Source organism: Corvus cornix, chromosome 1A, assembly GCF_000738735.6.
Source record: "Corvus cornix cornix isolate S_Up_H32 chromosome 1A, ASM73873v5, whole genome shotgun sequence".
In the NCBI taxonomy this organism is placed as follows: Eukaryota; Metazoa; Chordata; class Aves; order Passeriformes; family Corvidae; genus Corvus; species Corvus cornix.
Genome location: NC_047057.1, coordinates 40,973,046 through 40,994,059, shown reverse-complemented (window position 1 = coordinate 40,994,059; position 21,014 = coordinate 40,973,046). Strand labels below are relative to the sequence as shown.

The following is a 21,014-nucleotide window of genomic DNA, read 5'->3' as shown; positions in this document are numbered from 1 at the left end:
TCAGCAGGAAGATGACATGTTCTTTTATTTTCCCCTTTGATTTTGGAAGCATCTAAAATTATTGTAATATTTTGAAAATGGATATTTATTCTCCCCAAGTAATCTGCAACTGCAATAAATTCCTAGAAATTGTTGCATTTTACTCCTGACATAAAAAATCTTCAAATTATTTTGGGGGGATTTCAGAAGAAAACAGTAGCAAATTCTGCTATGAAAATAAATAAGTAAATTGAAAGAGGCAACAACAAAAATGGATTGGAGATAGTCAACTAAACTTTTCCTTCTTTGTCCACTAATGACACCCTAAAAAAATTCTGGAAATCACTTTAGCATGTTCTAAATACCACACCTTAAAAAATTATTATGTGGAAACTGAATAAAATATAACAAAAACAAAAAGGAAAAATAATTTTTTTTAACTTTAAACTGATTACTAAAATATCCCTTGCATTTCCACCACTTTCATCCTTCTGCATGTGGCAAAAGTGTCTATACAAAACTAATGTCTCTACCTGTACCAATAAAATGCTCTTCTTTTTTGCTTTAAATTGTCAGTCTAGTTTTACTGCTGTCTAAACAGACCATAAAAAATGGAAAAGATAACTTCTAGCCAGAATACTCTTTTCCAGCTCCTCAGACCAAAGCTGAAGCTAATTTTTAGAAGGAGAATCGAATCAGAAAACCACAAATTGGAGTATATGTATGTGTTAAAATTTGAGTTTATTACTAGTGGAAAATAGGACAACCTTCCTTTCGGCTGTGTAAGAATCTGCTGTAAAAATCCCATTTTCAGTTGATCCTGGTGGTTTCAAAGTTAAGCTTATTTATTCCCTTGAAAGGCTACAGAATGAATCCATCTCCTATTTTTATTTCAAGTTTAGCCCCCTGAGTGGGAGCAGAGAAAATCTGGGGATTCCTGTGTGTTTGTTTTTGTGAGTACTGGTAGTTCTGCAGTTGCTGTGATGAAACTGCTTCCCGGATCTTCCCTTCTTCCCCCATGCACCCTCCGTTCCTAACTAATGGCAGAGAGAAAAGCAAGAACAAGCAGGGGGTGCCCCGAGAGTTGTATCCTGTTCTAGTCACAGCCATGCAAGTCCTTCTTTATTTCAATTAATTTACTTTGCCTTTATGAACCTGAGAGACTGACTGTTGCTTTCAAAGAGGCTGACATTTCACTCATCTGAAGGAGCTTGGAATGTGACAGGGGAAAGGGAGGAGAAGTAAATCAAAGCAGATAGCAATTCTCCAGATGTAAAGTATTTTTCTTCTCCTCTATTTTTTTTTCCACCAGAAATGTCAGAAAGTCTGCTGACATTTTAATTCCTTTGTGATAGGCTGGGAGCTGAGAGCCAAATCCTGCTGCCTTTGCACTCAAAAAGATTTTTCCTGTACACTTTAAAGGTAGCAAACTAGTCTTACACTCTGGAAAGCGTATAAGAAAATTATCAACAAAATATAACTAAAGCTAAATGAACTGTACTCTAATAATGTCTTAAGATCAGTTACTAACTGAAAGTGGCAAGCCTTGTTGGGCTTTCTTTGTTTCAGTTTGACCATAGAGTAGCAAAACCAAGTAAGATGGACTGTACTGGAAGTCAGACCTCACTGTTGTGTTGTTTGGGGTTTTTCCCTAATCTGTATTCTGTTAAAAGTGTAGGAGTACTGTTCCATGCTGTCTTTTAGTCACCTAAGCTTCATGACACCCTATCTGTAATTTAAGACTTAATTTAAACATACTAGTTGACAATCTGTGCACTTCTTTGAATACTCTATTAAAGTGTTATATTTGACAAAAAAAATTCTTGTTATCTTTAATAGAAATACAGTCAGGTCCATTAGATGAAGTAGTACCTTCTATTCATATTACATTAGTTGTTCATTGGTATAAATTCAACAAGCTCAACATGCATTTAGTAAAACAGCTGGCTTAGAGCAGCAGCCCAGTGCTGAGAGAACTCAGTCTACAAATTCTACCTACAACATGAATGGTCACATATTTCCTTCTTTGCGTGGTGTGCTTAGAGATTTACATCATGGGTTTAGTATAATAAATTTATTATCCTTTACAGAGTTGTTCCCTTATGAAGTATTCATTTGTAAAGCAAGAATTTTTATACAGGACTGCTAAAAACCATGAAGTAGACATATTTGCTTAGTAGTTTTATTTTTTTTTTCAGGTTCTATAATCATATTTCATCAACTGGTACAACAAAACATATATAAAAATCAAAACAAAGAGGGCTTGTTGAGCTTGATGCATGGTAAATCTATTTGGTTTATTCTTGGTTTATTGTTAAATATTATATTGCATTTCTTTAAGCAGACATCGTGTATATTGTGATTTCTAGCATTCCACGCACAGCAGCTTATTGTTGTTCCCTTTAAATATGGGAAATAAAAATGGTTTTAGTTTGCTATTAAAAAAAAAAACAAATTGAGAGAGCGTACTGCTATATTACATGGCCCAAGAAATATTGGCAGCATGCTCTTTGGCTTTCATCCGTAGAACTGCAATGCTGGAGGACCTCCTTTCAAACTCTGGTTTGGTATCAAAAGCATGTCCATTGGTTGCCCCAGAAAGCAATGAGTCAGTGAAAAAATTATTGAGGGGCATGTGGCTGAACTGATTCTGGTGGTTTGAGAAGCCCGTGTAGCCAGAATCTGTCCGGGGTGAATGGGAGTAAGGTGTCATACAGGAGGACGTATCTCGTGGCAGCATGCAGGAGGTAACCACAGAGCCGCTAGCCGCATTCCCTGCCCACAGATTGTTCTGAATCTGGAACATATGAAATGAATACAATTAAATTTAGATAGTTCATCTTTTGTTTTCTGCAATGCTTGGTTTGTTTTACTTCACACATAACTAGTTCTCCTCTGAAACAAGCAACATATTTCCCTGCAATCATGTTAGAAAACAGTATGAAGAGATCACATGAGTCAAAATATGAGATTGTTCACTTAAGAGCAAGGGCTGATGATTCATGCTCCTTACTTTTTCATCCATTTGCTCTGTGGCTCCATATATGATGTCTAGTGTTGAACCTCAGGATGCCATCAGCCCAGCCAGTCAATAAAATTAATGGAAACACACAACTGACATCAGAGAAGAGGTGTCAAAAGAGCATACAAGATCATAAATATTTTCACCATAAATGCTTCTCCTCATTAGAATTTCTACTTTCATGGTAGGAAAGACTAGACGAGGGTGAACAAAACAAACCAATTCGGATTTCTCAAGCGACAAAGCCCAACAAGTATTTGAAAAATTTAGTAATGAGAAGCCTTGCATAATTACTTTAAAACAAATGAAACCATAAAACACAGGAATTACTGATAATACATTCAAGGCTTTTTCTTAAATTTGTTTCAAAGATAGATTTGAGCTAAAATTTCTTTTCATGGTGTTTTTATGTGAAATTATACTTTGAGGGCATCACTGTTTCAGCATTCAGCCTTAACAGGCTGCAATATGCATCCCTGGGAAAGGTTGCATGACAGACTAGGACACAAACTTTGTGGTTACCAGCGATGTCTGGAGTAACCATGTATTCAAGCTTTGATGTATAATCCTTTCTATACTTGGCAGTCACTTAAAGCTTCATTCTGAGTCCCAGGCCTTCTAACGTCTATGTATAGATGCTATTTATGGATAGGTATTTTTCACTTGTTTGTTACTAGATGAACAGACAGGAAGATTTTCAAGACTTAACATAAGTCAGCTCTTGTTATTATCTCAGACTGCATGGTCTTTCATTCCTGCTGTATTCACTTTGATTTGATCAAACTTCATACTCAGCAGCTGCCCTTCTGTTTTTTTCAAACTCTCCACTCTCTGTCTATTAGTACTACATGTATATGGTATAATTTCTGACATACTCAAGCTTCCTCAGTCATTCCTCATTTGCACACACCATTATACAATATACAGCTTTGTATGCCTTCTCCACTTTTACCTATATATCTTTCCTGAATGCTGATTTTTTTTTTTTTTTTTAAATGTACAAATAACATCAGGGAAGACATTTTTAGCCCCCATTCACAGTATGGATCTTGTCCGCCAGTAACCATATCCTCTCCTATTTGTTTTCCTTTGCTAAATTTGTCCTCCTTCTAAAAATTTGTTGTCTGTTCAGTGTATCCTTACCCTGATGCACTGCAATTGAGCCCACGTGTCTTTGTTCTCTGTGATATGTTAGACTAACTCAATTACTCCTTGGTTAGCACTGAAAAGTGAATTCCCACTTCAAACTTAATTTTACATTCACATTCCAAGTCCATAGATAAAGGAATTTTGACTTAAGATATAAAGGTTATCTTTCTAGATGAGTGATTTTTTTCTGTCAAAGTAGAGGTCAGGGGAAGTAATGAAGTATGACAGATGCACACATAGGCATACACAGAATGAAAACATGTTTCTAATGCTGATGAGTTGTGTTTTCTCCCATTTTCCTATCAGTTTGCAACACCACATACTCACCAAAGCACCAACAAGCTAAAGCGATAAATTATGGTTCACTGAACTCGTCTAGCTGAGATCTAGTGCAGATAGGAAGGATGAAATAGTCTTATTTTAAAAGTTAATATTTTAAACAGTTGTATTAGCAAGGTCATCAGGCGCTGACAAACTAATCTGGGCTCCTTGGGAATTACAGCAGCAAAAATAGATTTGGTAAATGCTCCATTTTGGTTTCCTACAAAAGCCTGGGGAAAAGTAATGGTACGACACATCTCCCCAAACTCTGGGTCTGCTCAGCTTGTTTACACGGACATGCACATGTGCAGTTCCACACACAGTTCCACACACACTCGTGGACATGGCTTGCCTTTCCACACACACACGTACACACATAGCTGGGCACACCTCAGGCTTCTGCTCCTGCATATGTTAGGTGGCAGGCTGAGAGGCGGTGGAGTAAGTAAGGTGCCTGAGGAAGGATATGGAAGATTTTTCCTCCTTCCTGTGGGCCTCTTGAAGTCTACATGAGGAAATCTATAAAAAGCTTCAGAACTTTCCAGTTCCCTCCTCCCATAATCAGTTTTTAGAGGACTCAAACATCAGCCCATGGGAGACTCTCCACAGTTTGACATGATTCCCAGCTGCCTTATTACTCCTTAATTGATCTACCTGAGCCAGTTTTGACTTATAATCAGACAAATTTCCCCAGGGAGAAACAGTTAATCTGTGCAGTGTCTAATACAGGAGCTATTTCTGAAGGAGCTCATAGTCTCCAAAGGTAACTCACATGTGACAAAGTCTTGTTTATCTGAATTACTGAAATTTCTTTCTAAGAAATTCTATACCAAATGCTTCAGTCACCCAGGCGGTGCAGATATAATTATGGGAATAATTTTCAAAAAAAATCTGTTTAAGAGCAAACATGCACAAGTTTGCCTTTAAAACAGTCATGGTGGGAAGTCTTCAAAAGGTTCAGAGGCTCAGTTTGAAAGTGCCCAATAACCTATGTGGTCTGGAGGAATCACAACATTACTTCTTTCCATATTTTGAGTAGTTTAGTTTGCAGTAAACTAAGTTTAGTACCACCAATTTTCCTGATATTTTTACCCTAGACAAATCCCTTTCAGTTTAGCTTCAGTGAGATTGCACAGGTGTAAATGAGAAGAGAATTCAGCTTCAAATCCTAAAATATTCCAATGTCTTTTTAAAGCAATATGTGAACAAGCTATTAATTCCTAAAACTTTCAAAGGTGTGCCCTAGGTTTCTTTCTTAGAGAAAGGAATACAAATTAGTAAACTTAACTTCAGGAATGCCACAAGATTCTAGGAAACTTTACCTCTTCTCTCATGAGGTAGTTATGTTTTCCAAAAGAATGTCTCAGTCATATCAATTTTCTATTCATTTTTGTTGGTTGAGTGACTTCACATTTGCTATTAAATTTTCATTTCTTTACAAGGATTTACAACATAAATATCTCGTAGCAAAATTTAGATGCAGAAGGTAGTCCTATATTAAAAATAAATACAGTAATGTTTCACAATAAGTCAAAATTATCAGACCTTCTTCTGGTATGTTAGAAGGAAAAGCGACATTATGTACATGAATTTAAAGAAAATATTTTTCCTCTTAAAATCTTGTGTGATCCATGAACTATATAAAAGGCAATTCAGAGACTGTGAATGAGGCTATACATACTGCACATCTCTGGTTTCTGTTAACATCACAAACAACTTGAGCTTTGCTCTTGTGGTTACCATGAAATTACCAGAGCCCTTCAATATATTTACCTACTGTATGTTTTATACACACATACACATGCACACACACCCTTCCTGATAGAAAAAGAAATAGGATTTCATAGCTGTGACAAGAACATAACTGGAGAGTTATGGTTGTTAACACGGTTACGATATAATTTCCTAAGCACGTGACCTTCTGTTAGACACTGCAGAAGAAAACGAGCTGAGGTAATTGCTCATTCCGCTTGGTGTCACTGCTTTTTTCTGTTAAGCCTGAGCTTCAGCCTTTTTATGCAGGCCCTGGAGAAATCACACAAACTCAAATGTCAAAATTTTCTGGGAGTTTTACTATCACTTCCCTAGCTTTGGTTCTCCCATCACCAAATCTCTTGACTCATTGCAGTCACCTGCCTGTCTGGACTAGAGTCTGTCTCCAGCAGACACGCGTGTGAGCACTTCTATTTGAGTGCGTTTTAGTGCTTCACATGAGAAACAAAATTCTAATCTCTTTTAAGATCTCTAGCTATTAAGAGATTTTATTATTATATTATGCAATAAATGTTATATATGTTGAATGCTATTATAATTACTCAAGTAATTAATTAGGAACTACACATTTACTCTGTTTTCAGGGTATTCTTATTCACTGCATGGGAAACAAGAGTGGCACTAACTGAACAGTTAAGAATTTATGCAATTATAAAAAACATGTGAGTGTCAGACTGATTTGCTAAACTTTTGTCACTCCTCTCCTTGTGTGAAACAACAGTCCTCGCACTGCCAGAAAATATCAAATCTGTGCAAGCACAAGGAGCTGCTTCAGGCAGATTAAATGCAATAGCTGTTAAACTTCTCAAAACTGCTAGTTCACAGCTCGTATCTGTTGGTCATTCCTAGTCCATCACTATGATTAGTTTGGTTTGTCACTTTCTGCTTTTTTTTTTCTGGATGTCTGTTTAGAACATCCAAAATACAGGTAGAAATTTGCCTGTTTTTCCCAAGTTTGTAGATTCTCAGAATAATTTAAACTGAAAAGAGCCTCTGGGATTATTTTTCCAAACCCTTGCTCACAGCTACTCTTAAATTTAGATAAGGTTACTCAAGCCCCATTCGGCGATGTTTTGAGTCACTCCAGCTACAGGGGTTCTTTAATTTCTATGGGCAACTTGTCCCAAAGCTTCACCACTCTCATTGCATTTTTACATTTATATCTAGACAGAACACTTCTCAGTGTAATTTGTGAACATTTTGTAGGAGCTGTTGGACCAACTGCACATGTGAAGATCACCTGTACTGTATTGGGCTCAGGTACATATGAGAGAGATGCAGTACACAATTTTTAGATATAAATAAAACGCTACCTGGCCCCTGGTAGTGAGATGCTTAAAATATGCTCAAAAATATGTGATAGACCCCTTCAGTCCACATTTGGGCTTACAGATGGTGAACAAAATAAAAATCTGATCATTAGATTTCACACTAAAGTTTGCTAAGCTTCAAAATAAAGAGGATTTGAAAAGTCATCAAGCTTTCATTCTTGTATGGGGTGTTTTGTAAACTGTAAATTCTTCCTACTGCAATCTTGGAGCCAGTTACAATAAGGGTTAGTTATATTTCAACTCTATGATACAGTTAAAGGCAAAATTTCATGCTTTGAAAAATACTATTCAAAAATTTGTGTATCTCAGAAAAAAAAATTAATTTGCCTTATAATTAAGCCCCAGTAAAGTCACTCACACACTTAAAGAAATATGTTTCACAAAAAAAGAGATAGAACAACAAACTGAATGTTGAGACTGTGAAAAGGACCACATACAGTGGTGGTTTATTACCAAGAAAAAATAAAAGTGCAGTGCATAAGCTACTTTGTGTAGAACAGACACCACCCAGAAAGATTAGAAGTGTCACTCTTGTTGGAAGATCAGGCACAGCAAGGCAAGTGAGCACACATGCAGCAAGACACACACCATCCAGGTGGTGGCTCAGCCTGAGCTCCATGCTGTCACAGCTAGACAGCATGAGTGTGTGATAAAACTCCTTTGAAGCTAGCTCAGATATGTCTGCCACATCTATTCCTGCTTAATCAGTGTACCCATAGCCTTAATGAACTATTGTGATTAACTGTCATTTTTATGTCTACTACAGTTAAAAGAAATTTTCAGTCATATAACATGTGGTGTCTAATATATTCCATATGAACCTTTAATTGGAGCATGTAACTTTGATTATTGCTAATGAGGATTAGCCATATGTACTAAAGCTAGAGCAAACTATAATGATGATCCAAGGACTTAGTACTTAACACATGTATGCTGATACTACTTCTACACTCTTTGCCAACACATCATGTGATGCCATGCTGTTCAACATATTAATTTAATTTATCATTCTGGTGGATGGAATGCAAACTTCAGCATCTTCCTTCTATTTCTGAGATTTCAACATTTTCCTTTCTTTCTATACCTTCTATATCACTCCTGTTCCCATACTTTCGAAAAGCTTTTGTCGTCTTAAGATTCCCACCTGCACTAGACTGGGTTTTTTTAACTAAAACAAAAAAATTAAATTCTATCCTATCCAACTCTTGCCTGCAGTTTCAACAAAATTTTAAAAAACCCAAACATTTTACATGTGATACTAAGAGGGAAAGTAGAATGGTGTGACAAAATGAATCCTTTTAAAAGAACTTAGAAGAAAAATTACAATAAATGAACATGATTCAAAGAACAAGTAAGAAGGAGGAAAGATGCAAAATGAGGAAAGATGCAAAGTAAGGAAAGAGCCTAGGTGGGAGAAAAATGTTGCCCTTTTTTATCTGCTTTTCAGTGATACAATTTAATGTTTATTTACATACTGATGCACTTATTTATAAAGATAACATCTTTATAAACTTGATTCATACAGGGAAAGCTGCAAGTCTGTGTGATAATAGTATAGTCTCTTGTGTGCAGAAATAAGGAGGGGTTATATGAAATTTTGTCTCAGGTTTTCTTGCTACTTCTCCTAGGTAAGCATTGAATCTGATGAGATCGAGTGCCCTTTGTAACAGTAGCCTTCCTACTAACATAGGGTGGCAGAAGGAGTCAAATAAAGACCAATAAGGTAAGAGAAGAACAAAGCTAAAGAGGCTTTTTATTGTTCCTCTTTCATCATATCATTTATAGATCCATGTAAGATAACTACAGATGACTGCAGATGAACCACATATGAGATTAAAAAAACTTTTAGAGATCATCATACCTGTTTTACACCTTATGTTTCAGGAATAAAAAATTTAATTGATCAGGTTTTTGACAGCTTTAAAGGGAACCCATGTCTGGCATAGAAGTCCGTTTGGTTAAGTTTCCTAAACACAAATGTCTAATACTTATCTGACCACGGTTGCCTACAATGAAGGATGGACTGTCCATTTAAATCCTGTTCATCAACACTTCAACAGTGTCTCAGATATCCTGAGACATCTTTAATGACACTCGATACTGTATTTAGGTGACCAAATTAAGTATGGCTTGTTTACTAACATTCACTCAGGTGAAATGAAGTAAACTTCCCCATGAAGTGAATCTGCATTCATTTCCCCACTGATGTTAAGATGCTCCATCTTCACTTTCACATCATCAGTAGGATATTGCTATAAGTTAAACTGCATAGGATGTGTTTTTCTGAGTGCACTTAAGATGACTTAGACCACAATGTGTTGTATCTGCAAGAGAAGCTTGAAGTTCAAATACTGAAATTAATGAAACGGAAATCTTTCACTAAAATGAATGAAAAACACTGTGCATAACATTTTCCAAGAAAAATCTGATTTTCAGCATAATATTGTTAAAGCCTTGAAAAAAACATGTAAGTAACACTTAGTTGTGCTGGACTATTGTACAAACTGCACTCCTTTGTAATCCAGCTTGTGACAGTGTAATTAATGGAAAATATATGCGTGCAGAATTTGGCCAGTTTAGGAGATATTCAACTTCTTGGCAGGTAGGTGAGCAATTTTTTTGAAGAAAAAAAGAAACATCTAAAGTCAATACACTATAAAAATAATTAAGGTTAGACTGAAAGAGCAGATCAAAGAACTATGATCTACCAAAAAAACCCTAAACTGTTATTATTGTGAAGATAAAGATGTGGAATTTAATAGCAAAATTAGACTGGATTGTAGAGACAGGTGTTGGACCAGACCATCTCCAGAGGTCACTTGCAATCTCTACCTTTCTCTGATTCAGAGCCAGCCTTCTGTCTGAAATGAGTTGAAAGAATAATTTTCTCACAGGAAAAAATTTTCATGTTTACATAGTCACACAATGCATAGCAGCATTTTGTTCTTAATTTGTATTTGATTAAGATAATTGGTGAAGAGACTAAGCAGAAGTCTCCACATCACCCTCTGTTAGCTGCAAGAGACTGATGCTTCTGCTGGAAAGCAACCGAGATGTGTTTTCTCAACATATCCGTGTCTGGACTCAAAACAGAAAATCTGCAGGCTGCAAATCCTTATAATGCACACCAGAAATTCACATTTGTTCCTGCTCTTTCTGCCATACAGCTGTAAACATCTCGGCTTGATTTCATCCTTTTCCAATATTCAACCTATTTTTTTTCCAGCAACAGGGAGTCTGTTTTTCCCCTTGTTGATTCTTAAACAAGCTTCAGTGATCTGTGTTCCACAATCCCCAAGAAAAACTATTTACTTAAAAGTATGGCAAAGCTTGCCTAATATTTGCTTATTTCTTTGTCACGAGAGAAGTGATTGTACACAAGTAGTGGTGCAGGAATAGGAGCAAAGAAAAAAAGGATATTTGTTTCCTTTTCTTACATTATCTACAAAGAAATAATGGAATTGTTTGGGAAATCAATTTATAACATTAGAACAAAACATGCAGATAACAATTTTAAATACCTTTTCTGCTGAATTGTGGGGTAGATTGATAAATTTATATCAAGTCAGGCACTGTATATTTATTTTCCATAAGTGAGGCACTTAGAAAAGGATATCTAGTTCAAAAGATTTGAATGATGTTAGTGGTCATTGTGTTTTTAAAACAGATTTTCATTGTCTCAGGCATTCCCACTGGAAGTGTTATATACATGATAGGGATGTGGTTTTACTGAAGGTGAGGATTTAAGAATGTGAAAACTATGAAGAATTACCCCCAGGTTAGCAAAAACATGAATTTTTATTAAATGTCCTGTGCTAATTACATGGATACCCACTCATATTCCAGTGTACAGAAAAGTAGCCAACTTCTTCTCTAAGGAGTGGGCTAACTTGTTTTTATCATGTAGCCAAGTTATACATGCAAGCACTCAGCTGAAATAGCCAATGTAAAGTGCACTCACACCTTCATTTAGCTCCTTGTTCCTGTTCTTGAAGTACAGAACAGTACAACGCAGCTTTCTCGTGCGGGCGACCAGACTCAGTTACACACTTGTGCCTCTCTGTTTGCCTGCAGTCTGTTAGTCTGTGGTTGTAGGGGAGCACATTGTATTGCTGTTTGTGAATGGGTACACATTTTGTATTTCTACACATTTTAGAGATGCTTGATCTAAGATTATGGGACCAGCATTTGTATTTCAATCTTCTGTTTTTAAGAATCTATTAATTAATGATGGAAACATTTGTCAGGCTGAAACTTAGTTGTGTCATCTGTCTAGGAGATTTTTTTTTGACAAAAATGTAAACAGAAATGCAGTGAATTAATCTTTTTAACAATCTGAAAGGACAGAATAGATATTTTATTGCATTTAGAATTTTATAGATCATATTATCATATAATTTAAAAATATGGGATTTTTTGAAAAACATTAATTTTAGGACAATCATTTTAAGTGCTTGCCAATTACTTGTATTATTCCATTATCTTATACTAATGAAACTTTGGTCAGTTGGGAAAATTTGTAGATGGAATCCTACTAAAAATACAAGGTGACCTTGCAGACACAAAATTTAGTCTAGAAATCCCAAAGTTTCTGCACTGTTCCTTGTATCATTTGTTGTTATGCTATAAGTAAGTCAGAAAGACCTTCAAAAGAGAACTGAACACCTTGAGTGAGATCTGTGAGTGAATGTGCATCTATGTCCTTGTGAATCTACCTGGGACTACCTAAGGTTGTGTCCACCTGCTTAAACACAGAGTCTGTCATGCAGTGGTTGCTAATGCAGTTGGGTTATTGACCTGTTACATTATAAAATAAAACTAGACAGACTTACAAGTGCCACCACAGCTGAGATGGTTGTGTCCATGTTCTGAGCTGCTGGAACACAAGCCAGCTCTGTCCCAGGCACCAAACCTAGTAACGTGCAACCTCTTCAGAGGTAAAGCACGTTAAGCTGAGTAGAGGACACATGAACCAAAGACCCCTGGTTCATAGCTAATCATTAAGAATCATTAAGGTTGGAAAAGGCCTCCAAGATCACTAGGTCCAACTAAAGCATAGCACTAATTGTCATTTACAGTCATTTCTTGAACACTTCCAGGGATGGTGACTCCACCACTCCAATGCTTAACCACTGTTGCAGTGAAAAATTTCTTCTGGTGTCTGACCTGAACCTCCCCTGGCTCAGCTTGAGGTTATGTCCTCCTGACCTGTCACTTGTTCCCTGGGAGAAGAGACCAAGGCCCATCTTGCTACAGTCTCCTTCCAGGTAGTTTAGGACCGTGATAAGGTCTCTCCTGAGCCTCCTTTTCTCCAGGCAAAACAACTCCAGCTCTCTCAGCTGTTCCTCGTAGGACTTGTACTCCAGATCTTTCCCCAGCTGTGTTTGCCTTCTCTGAACACACTTCAGCCCTTCAATGTCTTTCTTGTAGTGAGGGGCCCACAACTGGATACAGGATTTGAGGTGCAGCCTCACCAGTGCCCAGTACAGGGGTGTAATCACTGCCCTGGTCCTGCTGGCCACACTATTGCTGATACTGGCCAGGATGCCATTGGGCATCTTGGCCACCTGGGCACTTGCTGGCTCGTGTTGTGCTGCTGTCAACCAGCACCCACAGGCCCTTCTCTGCTGGGTCAATTTCCAGCCACTCTTCCCCAACGCTGAGGACCTCTCCATTCAGCCAATTTAGAGCATGACCAAAGCAAGCTCACATAGAATAGGAGTATATTCTTAAGGCTGACAGAGACCCCGCTACTTAATGAAGCTGAAGAGCACCAGAACACCAGTAGTGAAGGGAACCATGCAAAATTTTTTGCTTTGTATGGTGTTTTATTTTTATTAATTATGTGGTAAAAGCAATGTGAAGCCAGAGACATGAAAAACAATGGCTTCAGAATAAAAGTATTCAATGTGCTAAAACAAGCAAGCAGACAAAAGCAGAGAGTGAGGCAAAGCAGTAAACCAAAGGACTGGAGAACAGAGACAGAAGATTACAATCTTACTATGCTGTATACCTTACTACATACTAACAGGGAACTGAAACAGGAAAAAAAATACAGATTAAACTAACTACAACTGTCTGAGAGAGCTGTTCTTTCCCTCTGCCTCTCTCCCCCCAGCAATATACATTAAATTATGATTCTACATGGCTTTATTACGGTTTTTGAGGTCCATAAAGAAATGGTGCATGTTTAACACATCAGAAGGAAGCTGTCTAGAGATCATATAGTTTATACTCATATTAGCAAAGCATACAAAACCAGAGTTGTTAAGACAGCTGCCAAATGTAGACCCAAAGTACTGCTTGGTCTTTACCATACCTGAGGGTAGCTGTCAGTCCTTGGAAGAACAGATATATCATAGGTGGCAGCAAAGTGGCTCTTAGCTTGCTGGATCTGACCATAGCGTTCTCTTTTCCTCCATTTTGCTCTTCGATTCTGGAACCAAACCTGTAGTATACAAGGAAACAGTCATCAGGGTAAACTAAATTATATACTGTGCAAAGAGTTTTAGGGGAAAAAAACCCAAGAGATTTTGGACAGTGGCATTGAAAATTTCTCTTTATCTACAAAAGAGAAATGCTCCACCTGAAAATTAATTTCTTACAGTTTCAATATGGTCAATGTCTGACCTGCTTAAGTTATTGCTAGCTATTTTAACAATACATATTGCTTCCTTTCTATTATCTCAAAAAACAGACAAAACAAAACAAATAAACAAAAAAACAACCTGAGAAATATCAGTCTGCAGCAAGTAAAGTTGTAAAGAAACATTCTCTTAAATTCCCATTCCCACTGACTTCCTAGGACTACCCATAATCTGCCTCCTAGAGGTGTCCATAATCTTTATCAAGTGCAGCAATAAAAGGCAGGAAAAACTGGCACAAGGACAGTACTCTACACAGCAGGAAAGGTTCCTATAAGGAAGGCTAAAAAGCCAGGAAGATAATAAAAAGTCATCATGTCACAGAGTTTTTGGAACTATTGTGGGTTTTTTTTCACATTGTTGTTAGGTGATATCTGCTTCTTATAATGGAAAACAAAATAATGGAACTTTATGAAATAATTTAGATTTTATGCTTAAATTTCTTCATACCCCCTGGACTGTTCTGTAATATTTTGAGTGTCAAGAATTATATAAAAAACCTATTATATGGCCATTTCTTTCTGTTACTGATAACTGTAATTGTCCCATGGTCTTAATAATTTTTTTCTTTCAGACAGTTTATTTTGGACTGGTTAAGAATTATCCTGATTAATTAAGGTGATTGCTAAGAAAAGTAACACTGTATAAGAGTAATATCTGACTTATCTTTATTGTTCTGATGTAAGCAAGCTCACTGAGACTTTTCTAAGAAGTCACACTACTAACAGAACCTTTTTTTTTAAGGGAAACCATGGCATTGGTTAGTCTTCCTGCTAAATTGATCATTAATTCATTTTGATATATACATAAATGAATAGTGGTTTTTTTGTATAGACACTTCCTATATTTTGAGGGATATTTTCTGATTCCATATTGTGGGACATTTAAAATAACACTGTTTGGTTTAAAATTCCATTCTTGAATTAATCTTTGGAGAACACAACTGTCTTTTGATACTGCATAAGCAACCAGGGAATAATTTTGCTCATTTTGATTCCCAAGCACTTGTTGCAGATTTAGTATGTGCAATATTTTAAAATGTATTCAGCAATCAAAGCAAGGCTCATGCATATAACTCCTGAGTGTATATTGTTAGGGACCTTGGTGGTAAATTTGTGTTATTTATGATGCCTGAGGTTCAGCAAAAAGAAAAGGGATGGCAAAAAAAAAAAATCTCCTATCTCCACAGGAGGCATCAAGGACACGATAAGGAAATTTAGTCATGAAGCTCTTTCCTTGAAAAAAGACCTTGACAATCTCCTTAAAATGGGTGCCAATTACTGGACTGGCATGCAGCAGGAAAGAGAACAACTCAGATAAATTAGGTTCAGGTTGGCTCTCTCTGCATGTGTGCAGGACAAATATTAAATTGGATGTTGATGAAATGGTGGTGAAGGGAACTGTGGGTAAGGTATCCAGCTGATCACTCTGCTACACTAAATCAAACAATTTGCTTGAATTCATAGAACTAAATGAGAAAAAGCACATATTTTTTTCCTTTGACAATCCCCCAAAATGTTTCTGTTTACACCATTTTACTAGAAACTTACTCTTGGCAGAGATAAAGTAACCATTTGCCTCCTCAAAGCAATGTAGAAATCTGCTGCTTGTTATCCTTGAATTGCCAGATGCTTGCCTTTAATGACGTAAGGCCTTGCAAATTGCTTCATCTTGTGATGGAATACTCTCTCTACTCTGGACAGAAATGATCAACATGTCCTTTCATATTTAGCATACGAGAAATGCAAAGATTGGTTATCTTTTAAGAAAGGGAAGAACATGTCTAAATAAACTAGAAGTAGATACTCTGTGAAAGCCTGATATAAACTTATATATTCTTCACTTACTGTCTTCTTTTTAATACTCTTACCACATGAAGCTTCTAAATCTTAGGAAAATAAATGTGATAAGAAGTCAGTTGACACACTTTAGTTCAATTTTCCCCTCCCTGTTCTCACTATTAATTTGCTCTTGAAGTACTTCTCTGTATTCCAGAATTACGCATTTTTTAGAACAGTGTTTTAACGTTATGCTACCTTCTTTTCTTCAAGACTAAAACCCAATGAATGGAAGTCATACTTGGAAAGCTGTACCAAATTCAAAAGGAGAGGGATTGTGCAGAGCCTGAAGAGTTAAAAGCCACTGAAACAAATTCCATCGGCATTGCTGATATCGCATCGATGTAACTGAACACACAGCCTTGGACTCTATTTTCTGATGACAACAGTGAATATGATGTCTGGTTGAATAGACATGAAAAGAACACTTCTTTATAAAACTAATTAGCTGACTTTGTTTCTGAAAGTGTTTCTTATTTAATTTAAGTTTGTATGCATGTGCACTGACGCCTATTTCTCTATATGCATGTGTGAGTATGTGTTTAATTACAAGTTGTGAAGTTGTTATCATATTCAAGTCACTAAATTTAAAAAATTAATCCCAGTCTATAAGAATCAACAGGACTGCAATTCTCTAAATTGAAATAATGATTATTACCAGAACAGTGAAGATACCTAAAATTAAGATAAACTTGCAAAATGTGGCTCACACCCTTTTCTAACAGAAGACCTCTAAACAAGGGAAAGGTTGCATTTCCTGGATATTTAGCTTCTTTTCTCACCACTGCACACCAAAAGCCATAAATACTATTGAGATTACTATATGAGCACATACTGAATGAATCATATTTGTATGCAGTTACGATACTCAAATAATGTACTAAGTGGTCAACACTATGTTTGTTTCCAAAAACTAGAATAACGTTATTCATCAGTTATGAAAGTTTAACAACCAGCAATTGTACCTCCTAATTTTGTGATTTCTGAGATCATTCCACAGAGAAAAGGTGGAAGGATTCTGTCCTTCTTTTTATACAGGCACAAACACACACAGAGATCTAAATAAGTATGGGCATATAGATATATAGATATATAGATATTTATGCACATTTATGTATGTGCAGTTTCACTGCACACTCTTTGGATAGAAACAAGGAATTTGGTTACTTTTTAGACCGTACTTTTCATGCCATAACACACACACAATCCTCTGCATCTGAGTTCTGCATTGTCATCAGTCTGAACTACATGCAACGAGTCTTTAGTGGGATCTTTACACGTAACACTTTACGTTTTCATTGCCTGGAATTCTACAAGAGATCAAGAAAGCTTTTCTAATGATGTTGTTTTCTCATCCCTTAAACAACTGTTCAGAACTGCAACACAAGCTATTTTAAAAAATAACATTTTAGCACTGCAGCATAACAGCTCATATCCATAAAGAAAAGAAGCAAAACGAGCTGTTTACTTTAGCTTTACAGGCTTTTGTACAATCCCCAAGAGTATAATTTACTCATTCCTACAATTCACAATTTGTTGTAGAAATGCTGAAGTTTGGTTCTTACCTGGACTCTGGCCTCAGTGAGCTCTGTTCTTAGAGCTAGCTGTTCTCTTACATAGACATCAGGGTAGTGAGTTTTCTGGAATACTTTCTCCAGTTCCTCCAGCTGCAAACTGGTGAAAGTTGTTCTGTGTCTCCTCTTCTTACTGCTGGAGACATTGCTGTCACACTTATCACCAAGTTCATCCAGGTCTCCCTTCTCCTGCAGCCCTTTCACTGGAGACATCCTGAGATTGTTGCAATTGTCCATGGACCTGCTCAGCTCTGTGTGAAGAGGCTGACCTTCCACTTTAGTAATCCCGTAGTTCACTGCATACAAGGTGGGTTAACAGCTGGTTAATAAATGATCAAGGGGGAAGGGGAGGTGTTTAGATTCAGGAGTTCATATAAAACAGTTTCACAAGGAACAAGATTCTGTCTTGGCTGTGTTGTTTCTATATGAGATCATGGAAGAGGAATCTGTAATATTAACTACTGATAGAATAAAAGTGCTAAATCACACTGAATTCTAAATGAGAATTATATCTGAAAATATCATCTGAAAACTTACAGAGTAAGGAGACTGTGCAAGAGACTTGGATATTTTCACTCTGCCACTACTGCCACTAAAGTAGTTAACAATCCATGAAATCAGCATCAGCTAGAGTTATACAGATAAGGAATCGTAGCCCAAAACAGATTTTCATAGAAGAGGCACAAAGCTATTGACAAACGTGCCTTTAAACTTGAAAGCAAATGCAAAAACTTCTATTTCTATGAAAATACAAACTAACAAAGAAGTAAACTAAATAGCTGTAAACGGACAAATCAATAAGCAAATGAAATCAAAAATTGAATTCACTTTAAAAACTCAATAAATTCCATATACCTTCTTTTGGATTTGTGAGGTGGAATTGTTTCCAATTAGGTTTGTTATGGTTACAAAATACAGGGCATTTCTGCAAAATGTTAACTTATTAAAAGAGATCGTTTCATATACTTTGTATAAGGATTGCAGGAACTATTTGTCTTTAGTTGTAGAGATAAGAAATGTTCTGCAGTAGCTTCTTAATAGGAAATGAAAACATTTCTTACTTTTCAGTATTTTTTACTTATCACACATCACTGGAAAAGTAATGAGATAAGTTATGGAATTCAAAAAAACTTTTTTTCTTTTCTAAGAAAAAGGTAAAAAAATATTCAAACTCTGTAGAAATTAAAATTTACAAAGATGCCACATAACATAAGAAGCTTGCTTTGAGATTTTCTCACATTCTCAGTAATTTCTTTCAATTTGAGCTGATTGTAATGAAACACAATTTTTAGATACCATCAACACATACATAGATAGGAAATGCCCCAAAGCCCTCAGGGCACACATTAAATTAGTTAATTAGGAAAGACTCCAATGTATAAATCAATTTTCTATAGGTTATTTTTTTTTAAATTACACTTGAAGAAATCTATCAATTTATCTTACAATTTTTTTCATAGTTTTTTATTTTTGAGAAAATAAAAAATTTTTCTCAGAAATATATATATAATTCAATGACTATATGAAGTCAAAAAAGTATGGTACTGTTAGTCTTCTTATTGCATATGATCTTAACTGTGTTTTCCAATTCTTCTAGGAAATTATTTTTTATTTTTTTTTTCTACAGGGATTTTCATCATGTTGCAATAATGAGGAAAATTTAAAATGTTTTTAAAAGAAAATATTCCATATTCTCCTTGCCGGTAGGCTAGAAAATTTTAATACTTGATAGAAGGTTTAACAGTATCTTTGGATGACCGACGTGGTTTTCGGAAGAATCATCTTTACGCATCATTTGGTAACACGGCAGAGAGAACCCCGCTACCGTCGCAGGACGATATCTGAAGGAACCGAAAATGACCAAGCGACCTTCCGTTCCCTGGATCGGCACCGGAGAGCCGGCCGTGTCCGGGGTTCCTCCGACACCGACACCCGGGGATGCTTTCTCCCGGGAGTTTGCTGGGTGAAAACGCCGCGGCTCGTAGCGGGAGCGAGGGTGGCCGGGGAGAGGCCGGAGCCGACCAGGGGCGGCCAAGGGAGCGCCGGGGGGCGGCCGTGCCCTGCAGCTCCCGCCGGGACCCGCCAGCTCCCCGGGCGGGCTGTGCCGGCGTGCCCGACGCTGTGCTCCTCGGCCAGCCGCTGGACCCGGGCCGGGGCCGGTGTGGAAGGCAGTAGCCGAAGGGTTGCACTGAGAGGAAAAGAGCTCCTCAAAGTAGGCGGTTGCCTTCTCCCGGAGTTTTTTTTTTTTTTTTTAATAGTAGTGGTGGTAGTATTATAACAGTAATATTGTTACAGTTATTGTTATTTTACTACGACCTGACAGCCCCTCGCATGCCCACAGCCGAAGGCTGCACAGCTGCCTTTGGTCTCCCTGGGCGGGAGAATCTCTGCCCTCGCCCGTGTATCTCCAGGAGGAAGAATAACCCTGGGATGACGACTCACCGTTGTTGTCCTGGCAGGGTGATGTCCTCTCCAGCCTCACATGATGCTCAGCTCTTTGCAGAGGGTTGAAGGCCTGTACGCATTTGCTGCCTGACGTTTTGCTATAAAAGGACTCATTGTCCAAAGTTTCCATAACGTGCTCCAAACTGCCTCCTGCTCCCATGTAAAAGTCACTGTTCTTGCTCGGCTGGCTCTTCAGGGCAAACTTCTCGCTCAGAAAATCCATAATCATCTAAGGCTGCTTGAGAGCCTCTTCCCTAGACAGAGGCTGGACTGTGAGCAAGGGAGGGAGAGTGAGTGGATGGGAGGGAAGGAAGGAGGGAGGAAGAGGCGTTCAGTGCTTAGGGAGCTGTTTTGCCTCTGAGCCTTTGATTTGTCTTGTCTTGAAAGGGGAACCCGAAGTTGCTCTTATATCTTGAAGCTCAGCAGGACTTCTTGTGCAACCTCCCATTTCTAATGAATATGAAAATAACCAAGCAGTCTAACTCCACCCCAGGTCCCCCAAGACCTAATCCCAACACAGGAGGGAGTTCCAGGCCCGTTTTCGACAGACAGATCTGTTTCAGACAGACGCACACAAGCATTCGGGGAGGGTGAGGGGAGAAAGGGAGGGAGGGGAGGGAGGACAAATAAAAAGGACATTTCCCCTCTGCAACCTATTCTTATTTCTCCAGGGATCCTGGAAAGAGTAATCCCTCGCTTCCCTCCCTCTTCCCCCAGCTCCCTGAGAGGCTTAGAGCAACGTAATTTCAGGGGCACATACCCTCAAGTAAAGGATCTTCTTTAATCGATTTGACTGATACGTCGGTAGCTGCAGTCCTGTTCTCTGAAGCTGTAAAATTAAGAACCGGTGTTCCCTCTTTATTAAACTGCTCAGAAGTTTTGTCCTAGAGTTAAACAGAGAAAGAAATATTATAGGCAGTTGTTTGCGCAGAGGGAAT

The 21,014-nt window shown here is 37.5% G+C and overlaps 1 protein-coding gene across 1 annotated transcript; it reads right to left on the bottom strand.

Moving 5' to 3' along the window:
- Positions 1-453: 453 nt before the first annotated feature.
- ALX1 (ALX homeobox 1) lies at positions 454-20,614 on the bottom strand. Its single transcript, XM_019279780.2, has 4 exons — positions 20,074-20,614; positions 17,623-17,927; positions 13,895-14,023; positions 454-2,776 (listed from the first exon to the last, which is right to left on the bottom strand). Exons 1-4 carry the CDS (start codon positions 20,303-20,305, stop codon positions 2,456-2,458), a joined length of 987 nt encoding a protein of 328 aa, XP_019135325.1. The 5' UTR covers positions 20,306-20,614; the 3' UTR covers positions 454-2,455.
- Between the last annotated feature and the right edge of the window lie 400 nt (positions 20,615-21,014).

Bases quoted from the DNA above. Each gene is read 5' to 3' on its own strand.
- ALX1 (XM_019279780.2), bottom strand. From the start codon at position 20,305: ATGATTATGGATTTTCTGAGCGAGAAGTTTGCCCTGAAGAGCCAGCCG. The intron at 17,928-20,073 runs GTGAGTCGTCAT...CCTTGTATGCAG, and splicing joins ACCCTGCCAGGACAACAACG to TGAACTACGGGATTACTAAA. The intron at 2,777-13,894 runs GTATGGTAAAGA...CATATGTTCCAG, and splicing joins GGACTGACAGCTACCCTCAG to ATTCAGAACAATCTGTGGGC.